We start from the raw sequence: 19296 nt of genomic DNA on the forward strand, positions 1-19296 counted from the left end.
TTGTGTTTACAAGGTTATTTACTTGAACTCTGATTTAGTTGTGGTTGGCTTATGGTTTATATTTTACTAAGTTATTTAATAATAGTTGATAGTGTTAATTTAAATAAAAAAATTATAATTGTTTTGGATAATGATTAATTTATTAAGAACAAATGTGCAAATTTTTTTTCACAGCCTACAAAGTCTTTTTTTTTTTAAATTTAATTAAAATCTTTTTAAAAATTTATATTCTTTTCAAGTTTTTTTTTTTTTTAAGTTAGGCTAGATTTCATTAATTGATAAAATAATAAAGGCCAATACATGTAAAGTTGATTAAAGCTCAGTCAGGCTCATCACAAAGAGACCCAAGAAGTAAAAGAAAACTCTACCCATCGCTTAAAAGTGGAGCCCCAAAATTCAAAATAATCGACCTATGAGAAACAAGTCAGGTCTCATCTTCTTTGCAAAGTTTTGGAGCCCTAGACGTTACCATCTTCACAAGCATAGTAGATAGACATTACCTTCTTTGCAAGTATAGCAGACAATTTAATGATGGGATCCATAGAACCCAAACTAGAGAAATCCTTGCACCGACAGATAAAAGGCAAACCGACGCTCAGGCGAGGCTATAGACTAGATCTCCAACATCGACGATGGCATCAGCCATCTCTTGTACCTCAACTGGGACTAATCTCAGTCACGCTATGAGCGGTATGGTAGAGCTCTTCAGCATCAGCTATCAAGGACAAGAGGCTAACCAGTAGCAAGAGAGAGAGAGTCCCCTATTAGAGAGAGAGTCTAAAATTTTGGGTTAGAGATCCACCTAAGAGGTGGGCACCTTTAACCAGTTGTGTTGGTAACAGGTAAACAAGCAGGCTGTGCCGATCCTTGTCAAAGGAGATGCCAAACATCTCCTCTTTCTACGAACACAAAAAGAATAATATATATATATATATATAAGAAAGGACATGACATAAATATGGCAGCAATTTTAAGCTAGGTTGTCATATTTATTTTACTTAATTTATAAATGAATAATATCTACGAGTATTTTAGTCATTTTTTTTTAGAAATTACCCGATATTTGAAGTTTATTGATTCGATTTATTTAGATTCGCGTGAGATAGGCCCATAAAGGAGAACAAAGCATTTTCTCTTAAATTTTAAAAGAGTTTCATACTTAAGAATTAAATTTAAAATCACTAATTAAAAATTTCTATCATTTCATCTCACCTTTGAAGGTTTAGTCCCTCCCTTATTTTAGTTGTAGCCTGAAACTCCCATAATAAAATTGATATATAAAATATGATAATATATATGCACACACTTAGATGATAGATCAAGCGATGTGGTGGAATATTTTCGTTTTATTTAATTAAATAAAATTATTTTAAATTTCTTAATAAAATAATATTTTGTGATTAATTAGATATATTTAGTATTAAAAAATAAAATATTAATTTAAAATAATTAGAACGTGACTAATCTGTAGAGTAGTTTAAATAATTAAGAATTAATACATTTCACAATTATTAAATTAATTATTGTTTATTGCTTAAGAAATTATTGAAAAATTATGTAAATAATTTAACAAATTAATCATAGTAAATTAAGTATTTACAAATTTTCAAAATGCAAGAAAAATACAATAATGAGAAAACATACATTACAAGAAATGAAGTAAAAGTTTTTGTGAAAACAATAAAAAAGGAATTTTATTCATAAAAAAAAATCATATTTATTGCCATAAATGTTTCTTTTCTTGTTATTTTTTATGGGATAATGTAATTGTTAAACTCATTAATATTATTATATTTTTTTTATAACAACAATCAAATATTTTTTTAAATATATGGAAACTAAAAGTTTGCATGAGACTATTTGGCATTCTTCCTCGTAACCATTCCTCCCCTTCGAGAATCATACGCCCCAATTCACTGTAGACCTATAGAGAAATTATGCATGATTAAATTTAAATAAAATTAATATTGATATTAATATTAATATGCACATATGTATAAAAACTAATTATAATAATAATTTTATAATAAATTAAAATTATGTAATTAAAGAATTAAAAAGAGTCTTGTAGACTTAAAGTTTTTTTTAACTATTTCTCAATTCTCCTGTATAATACTTTGATGAATATATACAGAACTATTTGGCATTATTATTGCATTCTGTTGTTGCTGTTTTAAATTTATTTTTCATAAAACTATTATTTTTAAAAAATAGCTTATATATTTGGTAACAAAATTAAAAATTTTCTGCTAAGTAAGCAAGTTATTTATTATGTTTTTGGTAAAAATTATTATTTAAAATGCTATTATTACTAAAATGATCAAAAAGACCATTTAGTAAAAAAAATATACTATTTTAACTTTTTAATAATTTATTTTTATACCTATTAAATTTCTTATTATTATATTTAATTTATATATTGAAATGTATTTAAACTTAAAATTGTTTAATTAGTAAAATAATAATAACTTACATCAATAAAATAAATTAAATTTATTTACAAAATGTTTAATTAATATTTAAATATTTAGTTAAACGGTATATATATATATATATATATATATATATATATATATATATATATATATATATATATATATATATATATATATATATAGAAGTTGGGCTTATTCTACTTGATCTGATATACAAATTGTGTTCAAATATTACTAGGTACTTGTGCAGTTTCTTGGTTGGTTGGAATAGGATCAGTTCTGTAATTGAATTCTTGGTTAGCATTTGAATGTTTACCTTAATTTGAGTTGTCATCGGCTTCTAACCGCGTTGATAGTACAGCAGAATTCTACGCGGATCTCGTAAATGGAAATGGTTAAAAAAGGAAAAGTTTGCGGGGTTGAAATTTTTACTAGAAAATGAAAGCTGAAGAAAAATCAAATCAACAGATAAAAAAGAAATTTTTTTCTTCCTGTTTTCATATGCTATAAATAAAATTTGCTTTATTATTTTAAATCCCTTTTGAGAAGGATGTGAAGGGTAGAGCTATAGTCACTTGTGTTTCAGGAATTATTAGCAGAATTACCAATTGGTCCATGTAGATCTAAAACACTATATCCATGGTAGAATTCTTGAGTCATGATGGATTAGGTAAATCCTTTTATTTTTAAGGTGAATATATGTTAGTGAAATAAAACCTGATGACATTTTCCTGATGACTAAATACAGTTGTCTGCTAGTGTTAATTTAGTTAGTAACGATGTGATTCATTTTTTTATCAATCAGAGCTTAATTATATTGAAAACTACTCCAAGATTATTTTTCATAAGCAAAGATAAGTATTTTTAATATAGAAGAAAGTTAACAAGGGGACAAAGATACTCCGTACACCTGTCCAGTTATAACTACCAAACCCTGCTGATGAAAATACTCCTTGAACATCAAGATTATTACTAATTGAGCTGGTGAGGCTAGCTAGATCTCTAAACATCATAAGTCATTCCCACTTTGAGTAATTGCTTGCGAGGAATCAAGAAAACTTCATCTGGCTGCCTCACAAATCTAATTAACCAATTGTAGAGGTAGTCCACGGTCAATTTTTTAACCCAGGTAGACCCATTTGCAGCCATCACCTCACACTCACCCATCAAATAAACAAAACCATCTCTCAAAGCATTATCTACCAATGCCAATTCCCTTTGCCTGTCTTCTGCCCCGCTATCTTCCCCTATGAAGTCCTTCAACTGATTTGCTAGCAACTCCTCAAATGTCTTCTGATCCTTTCTCGAATCCTTGTATCCATATCTTACTATACATCTGAAAATCAACTCTCCAGGCTTTACTCGTCCGAACAAGAACCGTTCCTCAGCTGGAACCTTACTGATGGGCAGCGACTTGATTGAGATAAAGACAAGAACTTTATGCAAGGCTTGGACATGCGACACATAATGAGCAAATATGGGAGGTATGCCGTGAACAAGATGTGTATAGAATAAACCAAGACCTTCTACTCGATGGATCCTCTCATCAGAAACTATATCAGTAAGTGATTTCATTGCAATTTTATTTTCGAGCTCGTACATATACTTCTTCCTGTAGCCATAGTTCCATATGAACATAATGGAGACCACAATCAAGGCAAATAGTAAAGGAAGGTACCCTCCATCAGTGAACTTGTACAATGTAGAGCTCAAAAATAACACTTCAATGAGACCTATGGTTAGGACATAGATGATTATGAGGATGATATTTGTTTTCCATATCATAACCATAACAAGAACAAGAAACGAAGATGTAATCACGAAAACAAATGTTACAGCAATTCCTGCAAGAAAGCAGAAAAAAGTGATTGATTGATCAATGCAGAGTTTAGAAGGAAGCTTATGCTAAAATTATCATAACGTAATCAAGTCCTTACCATATGCATTGCCAATTGTCAAAGTGTTTTTGAAGCCAAGGGTGACACCTACACAGGCCAACATCAAAAGAGTGTTGATCTCAGGCACATAAACTTGTCCTTCATGTTCTGCAGATGTATGCACGACCTTGATTCGGGGGAAACACCGGAGTGCTGCAGATTGTTGGACGATAGAGAAAGATGCAGAGATTAATGACTGACTAGCAATGATGGCGGCCAATACTGCCACAACAAACTGCGGCCAATACATTGGTTCTGCATCAATAAAAACTCGGAATAAGCACTGATAAAAGTCATGTCTAGTAACAACATACTTACTCGGGATTGATTTATAGAAGACATCAGTGACATCTTCGGTATTTTTACGGAGATAGGAACATTGGCCAATATAGGCTAACAAGACAGAGGGAACGAGAAGAGCACAACTGCTTAATTGAATTGAGCGAATATTGAAGTGGCCCAAATCAGCAAACAAAGCTTCAGACCCTAATTTTGTTCAAGTGAAAAAGGAAATGTAAATTATTATCTCATCATCAGTCCAAAGTCCATGAGACCACTATATATAAGGATCTGTACCTGTGAGGCATAAAATGACACCTCCAATAGAAATCCAAGCTTTTTTCTTATTCCTCTGGAAATATTTGACAATGTACCATGGATTGACAGCCTTGATTACACCAGGGTCATACTTGATGAAGTTGAAAAGCCCAATAAATGCAATAAAAGCAAACCATATCACTAGAATTGGAGCAAAAGTATAGCCAACTTTATCAGTTCCAAACCTCTGTACTTGGAACAATAGAATCAAAATCACCACTGAAATCCACATGATTGCATCTTGTGAAAGGCTAGGAGCAGCCTCCCTAATACCTCCAACAGCAGATAATACTGCACCAAGAAATTGAAGCATACAAATTTTTATTATTTTCAAAAAAGGGTGAGGATTTTTTAAAAAGATTTAGTTACCAGATATGCAGGGTGTCAGAATGCCATCTCCAAGGACCATGGACACTCCAATCATGGTTGTGAACAACAGAGAATACTTGATTATAAGGCTACTCTCAAGTGAATATTTGAGAGCCGAAGCCATCCTCGTACTGCGTTTTGGTAAATCCAACTTATAAGTAGACACTTCTCTATCTTCAGCCTGCTGGTTTGGTATCAAATTGACCTTGGCATGGCGACATATAAGAGAATAAAGTGCAAAGGTTCCTCCTGCAATGGATGAGGACTTAGAAACCATTTTTTTTATTCTATGGCTTTCCTACCCAAGAAATTGTTAATTAATAGAAGCTTGGGCTTACCATCCCCATTATCATTTGCAGCCAAAACGATGAATACATACTTAATCAAGGTGATGATAATAATCGAGTAAATAATCAAAGAAAGCACACCAAGGATATCCTCCTCGTTCTTGATCCCATCAGGAAAAATTCCAGGTAAAACGTACAATGGAGATGTACCTAAATCACCATAAACAACACCAATGCATTGAAACGCAAGCTTCCAGATTGTTCCCCAATCTGCCTTCTGCAAAGCCAACAAAAAAAGTCCCATTAATTCAATCCTAATCATAAATCAAACCCAAACAAGAAATTTTATTATATACCTGCCGAACAGCATTAGCGCTACCTTCATCTGCCTCCAAATCGAATAATCTTTGTTTAGATAGGCTTGTTCCATGTTCATATTGTTCTTGCACTTGTTGCTCTTCTGGTGATGGCCTTTCTTCTCCTAACTCCGCCATTAGAATACTCCTCTTGCCTCTATGGAAATGGTGCATAGACACAGAATGGATTCAGACATAGTTGATGTGAGTAATATAGAAAGTCGGGTTCTTAGTGTAATTTCTTGGTTGTTTCCTACAGTGTGCGCTTTGTAATTGCTAGTTGGATTCTTGGTAATTAAGTAGTAAAATTGTTACCTTAATTAAATTGTTATACGCGGTCGCTGCTTATCCGTTGGATTTGGACAGAGCCGACAGTACAGACGAATTACCATAAGAATTACATACTGAAAATTAAAAAAAAAAAAAAAAAAAAATATATATATATATATATATATATATATATATATATATATATATATATATATATATATATATATCATGCAAATCACAATTATTAAATTCAGATTCAATGGATTAGTCGGATCAATGAATTAATAATAAATCACATTTTAAATCAGTCTTAATTTATAATTAAATTAAAGTGACTCGATCATTTTAATTAATTAATTAATTAATAAAAATTTTCTTTTAGTGTAAATAAAAAAATTTAAATCTAAAACCTCAAAACAAAATATTTAAAATCCTTTCATTGTGTTGTTTTTTTTTGTTCTATAAAAAAAATAATTTATTTATAAAAAATATTTTTCTCATGAAAAAGGTTTCTGTAAAATATTTTTTTTAACATATAACTTTCGTTTTTAGTCTTTATTTAACTCTAATTAAAATTTAAATTTAAATTTTATAGTATTGATACTAAAAATTATTGATTTATCGTTTAGCTTTAATAATATAAATCAACTGGAAAAATATATTGAATTAAACCCATTATCCATACAATTATAGTGTTATTTGTAGCTCAACACAAAGATTATAATTATTACAATAATTAATAAATTATTTACATTGTAATAAATAAAATTTTAAATTAAATAATGATAAATAAAAATAATGATTAATCTAATAGTTCATCCCATAAAAAGGTTCTTTCATCCATGAAATCAGTCAAGTCGATGAGGAAAAAAAGGCCAACGGTGAGAGAATAGATTTTAATACCAAAAATATCCTCATCCCTAACTTCTCCCTCTCATCTCTCTTTTTCATTCCGCGTTGCCGTTCCAGAAACCCAATCCATAGAACCCACTAGACCCAGCTCACTCTTTCATACCATCACTCACCTACACATGGTTTTTCTCCACCTGCGTAGTACCATCACACCATTCTCTCCTCAGACCTCACTTCCAAAAAACGATAAACCCATCTTGCGATAGACCCACGACAAACCCATCTCAATAACTCACCTCTACGACAGTCCCATCTTGCAAGCCTCACTTCGCGACAAACACTAGAGTCTCCGTCTAGACTCGCGCACCACTATAACTGCTCACAGACCTTATTGTCCCTAATCTCTCCTCTCTTCGTCCAGATCAGTCTCCAAACAGCCAAAACCTCACGAGCCTCATCTGTAAACAGAGCCAACCCCATGAATATCAATCCCCAAGCACTACCATCCACCATGCAATTGAGTTGCCTCCAATGGGTCATCAAATTGCAACTTCAAAGCCAGAATATTTAGCTGTGACATTTGGTTTGTTCTTGACAAGGAAGGTGTCACTAGTGCGAGCAATTGCTTACATGGTGGCAAGGAAAGTGTTATAGGCAGTGATGGGTTGGGTCGAGTTCAAGGTGAATTACTTTGATTCCAAGATTTTTTGAAATCTGATCTCCACTTCTGTGAAGCAAGTCCTTGAATAGCCATTCAATTACAGGAGGGTTTACTTGGATGCTCTATTGAGTCTTTGTGTTTACAAGGTTATTTACTTGAACTCTGATTTAGTTGTGGTTGGCTTATGGTTTATATTTTACTAAGTTATTTAATAATAGTTGATAGTGTTAATTTAAATAAAAAAATTATAATTGTTTCGGATAATGATTAATTTATTAAGAAAAAATGTGCAAATTTTTTTGTATAGCCTACAAAGTCTTTTTTTTTTATTTAATTAAAATCTTTTTAAAAATTTATATTCTTTCCAAGTTTTTTTTTTTTTTTTAAGTTAGGCTAGATTTCGTTAATCGATAAAATAATAAAGGCCAATACATGTAAAGCTGATTAAAGCTCAGTCAGGCTCATCACAAAGAGACCCGAGAAGTTAAAGAAAACTCTACCCATCGATTAAAAATGGAGCCCCAAAATTCAAAATAATCAACCTATGAGAAACAAGGCGGGTCTCATCTTCTTCGCAAAGTTTTGGAGCCCTAGCCGTTACCATCTTCACAAGCGTAGTAGATAGACATTACCTTCTTTGCAAGTGTAGCAGACAATTTAATGATGGGATTCATTGAACCCAAACTAGAGAAATCCTCGCACCAATAGATAAAAGGCAAACCGATGCTCAGGCGAGGCTACAGACTAGATTTCCAACATCGACGATGACATCAGCCACCTCTTTTACCTCAACTGGGACTAATCTCAATCACGCTATGAGCGGTATGGTAGAGCTCTTCAGCATCAGCTATCAAGGACAAGAGGCTAACCAGTAGCAAGATAGAGAAAGAGACCCCAGAGATGCCATACCTACTAAAATAAACATCTGATGTCCCAAAATATGTCCAAGAGGGGGTGAATTGGACTCTAAAAATAATTTTTCGATTCTTACTCAAAACCTTTGAAAAATTGTAGCTTGGTTTAAACTAATTTTCTAATGTGAAATATGTACAATACAGCTCAATTGATAAGTTGATTCAAAGTTGGGTCATAAGCAATCAAGATAATCGATCTAATGTAATGTATTGGCATTCAAGAAAATTTGATGAATGAATAAGTTCACAACACAAGAAATGAGAGCAAAGACACTAGATATATTAGTTGACAGCAAATAAAACAATAAGCAAATTAGATTAGATATCAATAGATTCAGCAGTAAACCAATTTTCTCAGTTTGCAGCAAGGTTAACATTAAACATTGTCAATTTTCATATCAGCAAAAACACTTCAATCAGAAAGTTAAAATGCATAAATGTAAAGAGCAAGGGTTGAGAAAATAGAACACTGAATTTTTATAGTGGTTCAGCTCAACTAGTCTACATCCACTCTCTCAAAGATCCCACTTTGAGTCTTCACTCCACTAATCTTCTCTTTTAAAGGCAAGAGACAAAAGCTCTTTACAAATCTTCTCACCAAAGCTTTTACAAGTAGCTTCACACTTCTACCAAGTGTTATCCCAAACACTTTTCACAATTAAGCTTCAATAGGTGCTTGAATGACCTCTCATAAATGATAAGAAAGTGTTTAAAACCCAATCTCACTCAATACAACAGAATCTATAAAGAAGAGATGAGTAGGTAAGCCAATGATGAGCAATGAAAGCAAATTGAGCACTTTGAATGAAAGCTTTAATGATCTTAAAAGGTTAGGAATAGTAGAGAGACTTTCATTGAGTGCAAAATGGCTAAGGATAGGTGTATTTATAGTTTTGGAACGTTTCTGACCATTTAAGAACTCATTTGAATGTTACAATTTCAAATTTCAAGAAAATAACCGTTATTTTGTCTTTTCTGCGATGTTGTGCAGAGTTGAGATAGTTAGCATACCAGAAAAAATAGCAAACCAGTTAGCATACTAAAACAAGTAGAAAACCAGTTAGCATACCAGGAAAACTTTTCTGCATAACTTTGAAAACTTTAAAACTTTACACCATATCATAATCAAATGCTTTTAGGCCATTTATGATATTCAGAAGAAAATAATTGAGGGATTAAAAATAAGTGTCATTGGCTTCTACTCCTCAATTCTTTTCACAAGTAATCCTAAAAGTTAAAACTAACTTCTATACTACATGTACCTTCAAATTTGATCTTCAATGCAGCTTTGTAAAGTAACATTTTCTTCCTTTATCTTCTTTGATTCGTCATGTGTTATCTTAAAATGTCATCCTTTCTTTAAAGGCACGAATCCATCATGAATTCCTTGGGTCTTTTTCTTTGTTCTTTGAGAAGCACAATACTTAAAATAAGGTTAGTTTGATTCTAGTTGAGTTTTGGTATCATCAAAATCTATGCTCCTTTGAGCTTATGGGGTCAACAATCTCTCCCTTTTTGATGATGACAAAACTCAATTGAATCACCATGTAAGATTAAAGTGTGAGTATGTGTAAGAATGTATATGTGTGAATAACTCCCCCTATGTATGTGCCTATATCAACACATATTAATAAATAACTTCCCCTTAATAATTTCAATAAAATATTCACAAGAATTTTCTGTCACAAGGAGTTTTAGGCAAGTGTGACTAAAATAACTAACTAAATATGCATAATATATTTTCATAAGCAATATCAACAATATATTAATCACAAGCATTTTGAACAAGATCATTTTGAACAAGATCACTCATTCATTTCTCCCCCTTTTTGTCAGCATCAAAAGAACATGGGAGAAAGCATGCACATGTGTATAAACCAAAATTCAGTTTAAGTGCAGTGAACAAAATAGTCAAAACAGTAGATAATATAGCAAACTAATTAAAGTCCAGAAAACTAAAAATAGCAAACGAAGCAGCAAACTAAGAGACAAACTGTCAGACAAAATTAAAATCAATAAACATCCAAGATGGGGATTTATCCTTTCAGCCTAGAACTTCTTTTGATTTGTCTTGGAGCAGCCATCTTCACCCTTTTTGGCTTGACAGGTTTATCACTCAAGGTTTGAAGGATTTCAGCAGCCATTACAGTTCCAGGTGTTAAGGGAACAATAGGGCTAGCAACTAACTTAGATGCAACATTAGAATCGGATTTTGCAGTAGGCTTTTTGCCAGTTTTAGCCTTTTTGCCAGCTGGTTTACCAGTTTCTTCTTTCTGCTTGCTTCTTTGTTCCTCTTTAGCTGTTTTTGTCTTTCCTTTTGCAGGTGCAGCTGGCTCAGAATCAGAGTCACTCATGTCCTTTCCATTTCCTTTTTGCTGCCTCCTTTTCCATTTCCATCATCGGAATCTTCTTCCTCTTTTTCAGTTTCTTCTTCTTCCTCTTCTTCCTCTTCTTCCTCTTCCTCTTCCTCTTCCTCTTCTTCTTGTCCTGTTTCCTTTTCTTCTTCTTCTTTTTCAGTTTATTCTTCTTCTTCTTCCTCTTCTTCCTCTTCCTCTTCCTCTTCTTCTTGTCCTGTTTCCTTTTCTTCTTCTTCTTTTTCAGTTTATTCTTCTTCTTCTTCCTCTTCTTCCTTTTCTTCCTCTTCTTTTTCTGTTTGTGGAACAGAACCAGTAGTAGCAACCTTATTGGTTTCTCCAGCTTCAGTGCTTGAAATACCCAAATAAACTTTGATTTTGAATAGTTCTTCCACAATTTTATACATCAACATCAAAGTTCCATCAATCTTAGAATCAAGTGCATTCATAAGAACAGTTTGAAAAGATCTAAATTTCTGTATTTCTCCAAATTCAATCTCAACAAATTGTCTTAAATTATTCACTTCTTCCAGAATTTTTTCAACATTAAAAGCACCACTTGCAGTATCCTTAGAACTAACACCTTGTTCAAACCTTAGTTTTATGTCATCATCATCTTTCTGCAGACTTGTAATTGGGATCATTTTTGTTCTAATTTTCTCAGTTTCTAGGGGTATCCCAAAGTCTCTAAATAGGCCATTAAAAAGATGGGTATGGGGAAGTTTGTAGGGTGGTTTCCACTTCATAATTTGCTTCAGCATAAAGTAGGCAAGATTAAACTCAATTTCATTCACAATGTGCCAAATTATGCAGAGATCAAGTGTGCTTAAATAGTTTGGACTACCAGTTCTAGGATTCAACACATAGATGATAAAGCTATGAAGGATTTTGATGTGTTGGTGAGCATGGGTAATGCTAGTCTTATCTTTCACTTCTCCTTTAAACACTTTAGCCTCAAAATCTCTTTTATTAAACCCTCCAACAGCAAATACTTCTTTGTGAGCACTTAGCAAACAAGCAAATTAGCAAACAGATTAGTATGCCACTGCAATCAAATTCTGCAAAATACTGTTCACATCAGATCAGACCCAAAAATTTTCAAATTGCACCAGCAATATCAGAACACATTTTTAACACCACAAATCAACATATATCACTTCATTTTCATATAGAAACATGAGTATGCATCAAAAGTTAAGCAAAAGCATCTGTCATACCAAGTTCTCTTCTTATTTTGCAAAAAGTTTCCTCATTAAGTGGCTTTGTAAAAATGTCAGCAAGCTCTTTTTCAGAAGGGATAAATTCAATTTGAATATCACTATTTTGAACATGATCCCTAATAAAAATGATGTCTAATTTCAATATGCTAGCTTCTAGAGTGTTGGACAGGATTTTTTGACAAGTTTATAGCACTAGTGTTGTCACATCTTATGAAAATGTGATTAAATTTAATTTCAAAATCTTCAAGCTGTTGTTTCATCCATAAAATTTGTGCAACACAACTTCCAGCTGCAATATATTCAGCTTCTGTTGTAGAAAGTGCAACAGAAGTTTGCTTTTTACTGTGCCATGAAACTAATGCATGACCTAGCAATTGACAAGTTCTAGAAGTGCTTTTTCTGTCCAATCTACTATCAGTAAAATCTGAATCACTATAACCAATAAGATCAAATGATTCACATTTTGGATACCATAAGCCAATGTTGTGTGTGCCAATGAGGTACTTAAAAATTCTTTTAACTATTTACAAGATGAGATTCTTTTGGACATGATTGAAATCTTATACATAAACATACATTAAAATGAATGTCTGGTCTGGATGCTGTCAAGTACAGTAAAGAACTAATCATACCTCTATAGATTTTATTATCTATCTCCTTACCTTTCTCATCTTTCTCTAATTTAACTGTTGAGCTCATAGGAGTTCCAATGCTTTTCATATCTTCCATTTTGAACTTCTTTAGCATATCCCTTATGTACTTGAACTGATTCATAAAAATTTCATCTATCATTTGTTTGATTTGCAATCTAAGGAAGAAAGTAAGTTCACCCATCATACTCATTTCAAATTCACTTTTCATCATATTGGAAAATTTCTTACAAAGGGAATGGTTAGTAGCACCAAAAATAATATCATCTACATAGATTTGCACAATAAGCATGTCTTTTCCTAGTTTCTTAATGAAAAGCGTAGTATCCACTTTTCCTCTTTTAAAATCATTTTGATGCAAAAATTTACTAAATCTCTCATACCATGCTCTAGGAGCTTGCTTTAAACCATAGAGAGCTTTAGTAAGCTTGTAAACATGATTTGGAAAATGAGGGTCTTCAAAACCAAGAGGTTGAGCCACATAAACTTCTTTATCAATATATCCATTTAAGAATGCACTTTTAACATCCATTTGATAAAGAATGAAAATTTTAAAACATGCAAATGCACACAACATTCTAATAGCTTCAATTCTAGCAACCAGAGCAAAGGTTTCATCAAAATCATTGCCCTCCTCTTGGTTGTATCCTTAAGCTACTAGTCTAGCTTTATTTCTAATTACATGTCATTTTTCATCCATCTTATTCCTAAATACCCATTTAGTTCCAATAATAGAATGCTTTTTAGGTTTAGGAACAAGTGTCCACACTTTATTTCTTTCAAATTGATTTAATTCCTCTTGCATAGCAAAAAGCCAATTTTCATCATTTTGAGCATCATCATATGTTTTGGGTTCAAATTGAGAGACAAAAGCAACATTACCAAAATATATTCTAAGTTGAGCTCTTGTCATCATTCTTTGTGATGGACTATCAAGAATGTCATCTTTGGAATGATTTCTATGGTACCTCCATTCTTGTGGAATGTCTTGATGTTGAGGTTCCTCATAATTCTTCCACATTTGGTTGGGAGTCTTCTTGAATTTCAACATTTGTGGAATAAGGAAGTTCTTCTTCTTTGTCATTTTGATCATCCTCTACCAATTGTTTTGAATCAAGCTCGTCTTTATTTGAATTCTTTGAATTTAGAATCTGCTCAATTTCATCATCACAAGAATCTTTCCTTTGCAAGAAAGTGTTAGTATCATCAAAAAGTATATGCATTGATTCTTCCATGATCAAGGTTTTTCTATTGAAAGTCCTATATGCTTTGCTATTTGTTGAATAACCTAGAAATATTCTCTCGCAAGATTTAGCATCAAATTTCTTGAGATTGCTATCTTTGTTATTCAAAATGTAACATTTGCAACCAAAGACATGAAAATATGCAATATTAGGTTTTCTTCCTTTCCAAAGTTCGTAAGGAGTTTTCTTTAAAATAGCTCTAATGAAAACTCTGTTCAGAATGTAGCAGGCTGTATTTACAGCTTCTGCGCAAAAATATTTTGGTAAACTGTTTTCATTCAGCATTATTCTTGCCATTTCTTGCAAAGATCTGTTTTTCCTTTCAACAACTCCATTTTATTGTGGAGTTCTAGGAGCTGAAAATGTATAATAAATACCATTTTGAGAATAAAAATTTTCAAACAAACTATTTTCAAATTCTTTTCCATGATCACTCCTCAAAAATGTAATGCAATAGCCTTTTTCATTTTGAATTCTTTTGCAAAATGCTTCAAACACATCAAAGGTTTCATCTTTATGAGCAAGAAAGAAAGTCCACGTGAATCTTGAAATATCATCAACAATTACAAATGTATATGCCTTGCCTCTTAGACTTCTAGGTGTGATTGGACCAAAAAGATCAACATGTAATAACTCCAATGGTCTAGATGTAGTTACAACATTTTTTGATTTAAAGGATGATTTTGTATGCTTACCAAGTGCACATGCTTTGCATTGAAACTCTTTTTCAAATCTTAACTTTGGAAGGCCTCTAACAAGATTTCTTCTAGAAACTTTAGCAGGTGTACTCATGCTAGCATGTCCTAATTTTCTATGCCACAACCATACACTATCATCTGAAGTCATAAAGCATGGTTCACAATTTTCTTCAAGACTTGTTAAATCAAGTAGGTAATTGTTTCCATGAATCTCACAATGTGTAGAAGTAAAAATTACTTTAAAACCATTATCACACAATTGACTAACACTTAAAAGATTATATTTTAATCCTTGTACTAAAGCAACATTTTCAATGCAAGGATTTTTACCAATAGTTCCACATCCAATAATTTTAGCTTTACTTTTATCACCAAATTTAACATAACCTTCTTCTTTCAAAGTAAGAGAAGAGAATTTGCCTTTATTTCCTATCATGTGCCTAGAGCAGCCACTATCTATGTACCAGTGTTATGTTTCTAACATACTCCTTAGGCAGACTTGAAATCAGTTAACTGTCCTTAGGTACCCAAGCAACTTTGGGTCCTTGTATGTTAGTAATATTAGATAGGGTTCCTTTTGGCACCCATACTTTCTTTGCCTTAAAGGTTCATTTCCTAATAGGACAAGCATTAATCATATAACCTTTATAATTACAATAAAAGCATGTAATATTTGGTTGAGAAAAAGATGAAGCTTTAATAAAATAATGTTTGTATTTTCCATATTTCATAAATCCATCATAACCAGTTCCAAATTTTTCATTTGTGGATCTTTGATTCCTAAGAAGTATATCAAGTGTTTCTTTTCCTTATGTAAATTTAGTTAAATCTTTTGTCAAAGATTCAACTTTTACTTCAATAATTCTACTTTTCTCAAGAAGTTGTTCACACACTTCTTTTGATCTTTGAAGTTCATCATTAACTTCCTTAAATAATTTCATTTGAGATTTGTAAAATTCATTTTCCTTTGAAGCCATACTCAAAGAAATATTTTCTGATCTTAAAGCACAATTTTCATGTATCAAAATTTTGCATTTCTTTTTAAAAGATCTATATTTACCGTATGTCTTTACAAATGCAAGTTCTAACTCATCAATATTAGAATGTTCAAGATTTACCTCATTTTCTCCTTTTTCTTTAATTGCCATCATACAAGTATTTGCAACATCTTTGTCACTTGTGTCATCATTTGATGAAGAGTCACTATCACTCCATGTTGCCGCCATTGCCTTTTTACTTTTATCCTTTCTAAACTTGTTTTTCTTCTTCAATGTAGGACACTTTGGCTTAATGTGGCCTGGTTTGTTACACTCATAACAAACTATTTCACTTGAATGATTTGGAGTCTTTGGAGCATATTTCTTTGTGAACTTCTTGTATTTGCTTCCACCTTTTTCTAAATGCTCTTTTGAATCTCTTGACTATCATAGCCATATCTTCATCATCATCACTTGAAGCACTTGAATCACCACTTGAACTAGCTTTGAGAGCAACACTTTTATTTTTCTCATCCACCTTTTCGGATATGAAGGTTATACCTTTCTTTTTTTCTTTTGATCACTTTCTTTCTCATCTTTCTTGTAGATCATCTCATGTGCAATGGGAGAACCAATTAGCTCATCATAGGTGTACTTTCTGAAATCCTTGGTGTATTGAATAACAGTGGTCTTTGCTTTCCATGACTTTGGAAGAGATCTCAGAATTTTCTTTACAAGTTCTTGTTCCTCAAATCTCTTTCTAAGTGCTTTGAGAAGGTTAACAAGATCTGTAAATCTGGTACTCATTTCAGCAATAGTTTCACCAGATTTCATTTCAAATAACTCATAATCACGGATGAGGAGGTTTGCCTTTGACTTTCTCGCCACATCGGTTCCTTCATATGTGACTTCTAGTTTGTCCCATATTTCTTTTGTAGTTTGATACCCTGAAATACGATTATACTCATTAATATTAAAAGCACAATGAAGAATGTTAATAGCTTTGGCATTTGTAGAAATTTTCTTCCAATCATTATCATCAAATTCAACTTCGGCTTTAGGAATTTGCACAGTTCCTTCACTAGTTTTATAAAAATGTAAGGAACATCTTTAATTATTCTCCAAGCATCAATATCAACAAATTGTATAAAGTTTCTCATTCTAGTTTTCCAAAAAGAGTAATTTGTGCCACTAAAAAGTGGTGGTCTAGTGATTGAATAACCTTTAGCTAAGGGAGCAGGTATACCAGCCGAGTTTCTAGATGAACCAGCCATGTGTATGGATCACTCTAAGGTGTTAAATCCTCAAGCAAGAGAGACAAGCTCTGATACCAAATTGATGTCCCAAAATATATCCAAGAGGGGGGTGAATTGGACTCTAAAAATAATATTTCTGTTCTTGCTTAAAACCGTTGAAAAATTACAGCTTGGTTTAACCTAATTTTCTAATATGAAATATGTACAACACAGTTCAATTGATAAGTTGATTTAAAGTTGGGTCATAAGCAATCAGTACATTCTGTATTGGCATTCAATAAAAATTTCAGTAATCTGAATAAGTTCACAACACAGCAAACAGAGTAATACACCAGATATATTAGTTGATAGTAAATAAAAAATAAGCAAATTAGATCAGATATCAGTAGATTCAGCAGTAAACCAATTTTCTCAGTTTGCAGCAAGGTTAACATTAAACAGTGTCAATTTTCATGTCAACAAAAACACTTCAATCAGAAAGTTAAAATGCATAAATGTAAAGAGTAAGGGTTGAGAAAATAGAACACTGAATTTTTATAGTGGTTCGGCTCAACAAGCCTACATCCACTCTCTCAAATATCTCACTTTGAGTCTTCACTCCAGTAATCTTCTCTTTTAAAGGCAAGAGACAAAAGCCCTTTACAATATTCTCACTAAAGCTTTTACAAGTAGCTTCACACTTCTACCAAGTGTTATCCCAAACACTTTTCACAATCAAGCTTCAGTTAGTGCTTGAATGACCTCTCATAAATGATAAAAAAGAGTTTAAAACTCAATCTCACTCAATACAATAGAATCTATAAAGAAGATATGAGTAGGTAAGCCAATGATGAGCAATAAAAGCAATTTGAGCACTTTGAATGAAAGCTTTAATGATCTTAAAAGGTTAGGAACAGTAGAGAGACTTTCATTGAGTGCAAAATGGCCAAGGATAGGTGTATTTATAGCTTTGGAATATTTCTGACCGTTTGAGAACTCATTTGAACGTTATAATTTCAAATTTCAAGAAAATAGCCGTTATTTTATCTTTTTCTGCAATGTTGTACAGAGTTGAGACAGTTAGCATACCAGAAAAAGTAGCAAACCAGTTAGCATACTAAAACAAGTAGCAAACCAGTTAGCATACCAGGAAAACTTTTCTGCATAACTTTGAAAACTTTAAAACTTTACACCATATCATAATCAAATGTTTTTAGGCCATTTATGATATTCAAAAGAAAATAATTGAGGGATTAAAAATAAGTGTCATTGGCTTCTACTCCTCAATTCTTTTCACAAGTAATCCTAAAAGTTAAAACTAACTTCTATACTATATATACCTTCAAATTTGATCTTCAATGTAGAATTGGAAGGTAACCTTTTCTTCCTTTATCTTCTTTGATTCGTCCTGTGTTATCTTAAAATGTCATCCTTTCTTTAAAGGCACGAATCCATCATAAATTCCTTGAGTCTTTTTCTTTGTTCTTTGAGAAGCACAATACTTAAAACAAGGTTAGTTTGATTCTAGTTAAGTTTTGGTATCATCAAAATCTATGCTCCTTTGAGCTTATGGGGTCAACAACCTCCTAACACAGAGCCTAAACTTAGCGAATGAAATTGCTGCCTAGAGAACAGACCCACCACCGCTGCTCAAGATATCCATAAATATTACAGGTTTCTCAAAAGACCCTCTACTTATCAATCATATTTACATGCAACAAACGAAAAACACAAAAGAGTATATACAACCCACCCAAAGGAAGGGAGGGCGACCCACATCTAGGCAGGGGAAAGGAGAGCCGTCCCTCGCTTGTAGGGGCAGGGGACAGTCAACAAAAATCTCGACAGAAAATGAGACCGAGGTCCCAAAGATAAGTCTATTGGAGAGAAAATTCTCTCTCTAAACTATTAGAAAGAGTCTAAAATTTTGGGTTAGAGATCCACCTAAGAGGTGGGTACCTTTAACCGGTTGTGTTGGTAATAGGTAAACAAGCAGGCTGTGCCGATCCCTGTCAAAGGAGATGCCAAACATCTCCTCTTTCTACAAACACAAAAAGAATAATATATATATATATATATATATATATATATGACATTAATATGGCAGCAATTTTAAGCTAGGTTGTCATATTTATTTTACTTAATTTATAAATGAGTAATATCTAAGAGTATTATAGTCACTTGTTTTTTTTTAGAAATCACTCGATATTTGAAGTTTATTAATTTGATTAATTTGAATT

At 32.4% G+C, this 19296-nt stretch overlaps 1 protein-coding gene and 2 non-coding genes across 3 annotated transcripts; all 3 read right to left on the reverse strand.

The window, feature by feature from the left end:
- Positions 1-778: 778 nt before the first annotated feature.
- LOC131179791 (U6atac minor spliceosomal RNA) lies at positions 779-909 on the reverse strand. The gene has a single exon (XR_009148677.1). It is a non-coding gene; the product is annotated as a U6atac minor spliceosomal RNA (small nuclear RNA).
- A 2361-nt stretch (positions 910-3270) lies between these two features.
- LOC131179117 (potassium transporter 5-like) lies at positions 3271-6409 on the reverse strand. Its single transcript, XM_058144982.1, has 6 exons — positions 5982-6409; positions 5677-5902; positions 5339-5587; positions 4949-5260; positions 4373-4858; positions 3271-4279 (listed from the first exon to the last, which is right to left on the reverse strand). The coding sequence occupies exons 1-6, from the start codon at positions 6153-6155 to the stop codon at positions 3438-3440; spliced, it is 2289 nt and encodes a 762-aa protein (XP_058000965.1). The 5' UTR covers positions 6156-6409; the 3' UTR covers positions 3271-3437.
- Positions 6410-18976: 12567 nt separating this feature from the next.
- Positions 18977-19107, reverse strand: LOC131179792 (U6atac minor spliceosomal RNA). Its single transcript, XR_009148678.1, has one exon. It is a non-coding gene; the product is annotated as a U6atac minor spliceosomal RNA (small nuclear RNA).
- Positions 19108-19296: the final 189 nt, after the last annotated feature.

This window comes from Hevea brasiliensis, chromosome 4 (genome assembly GCF_030052815.1).
Source record: "Hevea brasiliensis isolate MT/VB/25A 57/8 chromosome 4, ASM3005281v1, whole genome shotgun sequence".
Taxonomy (NCBI): Eukaryota; Viridiplantae; Streptophyta; class Magnoliopsida; order Malpighiales; family Euphorbiaceae; genus Hevea; species Hevea brasiliensis.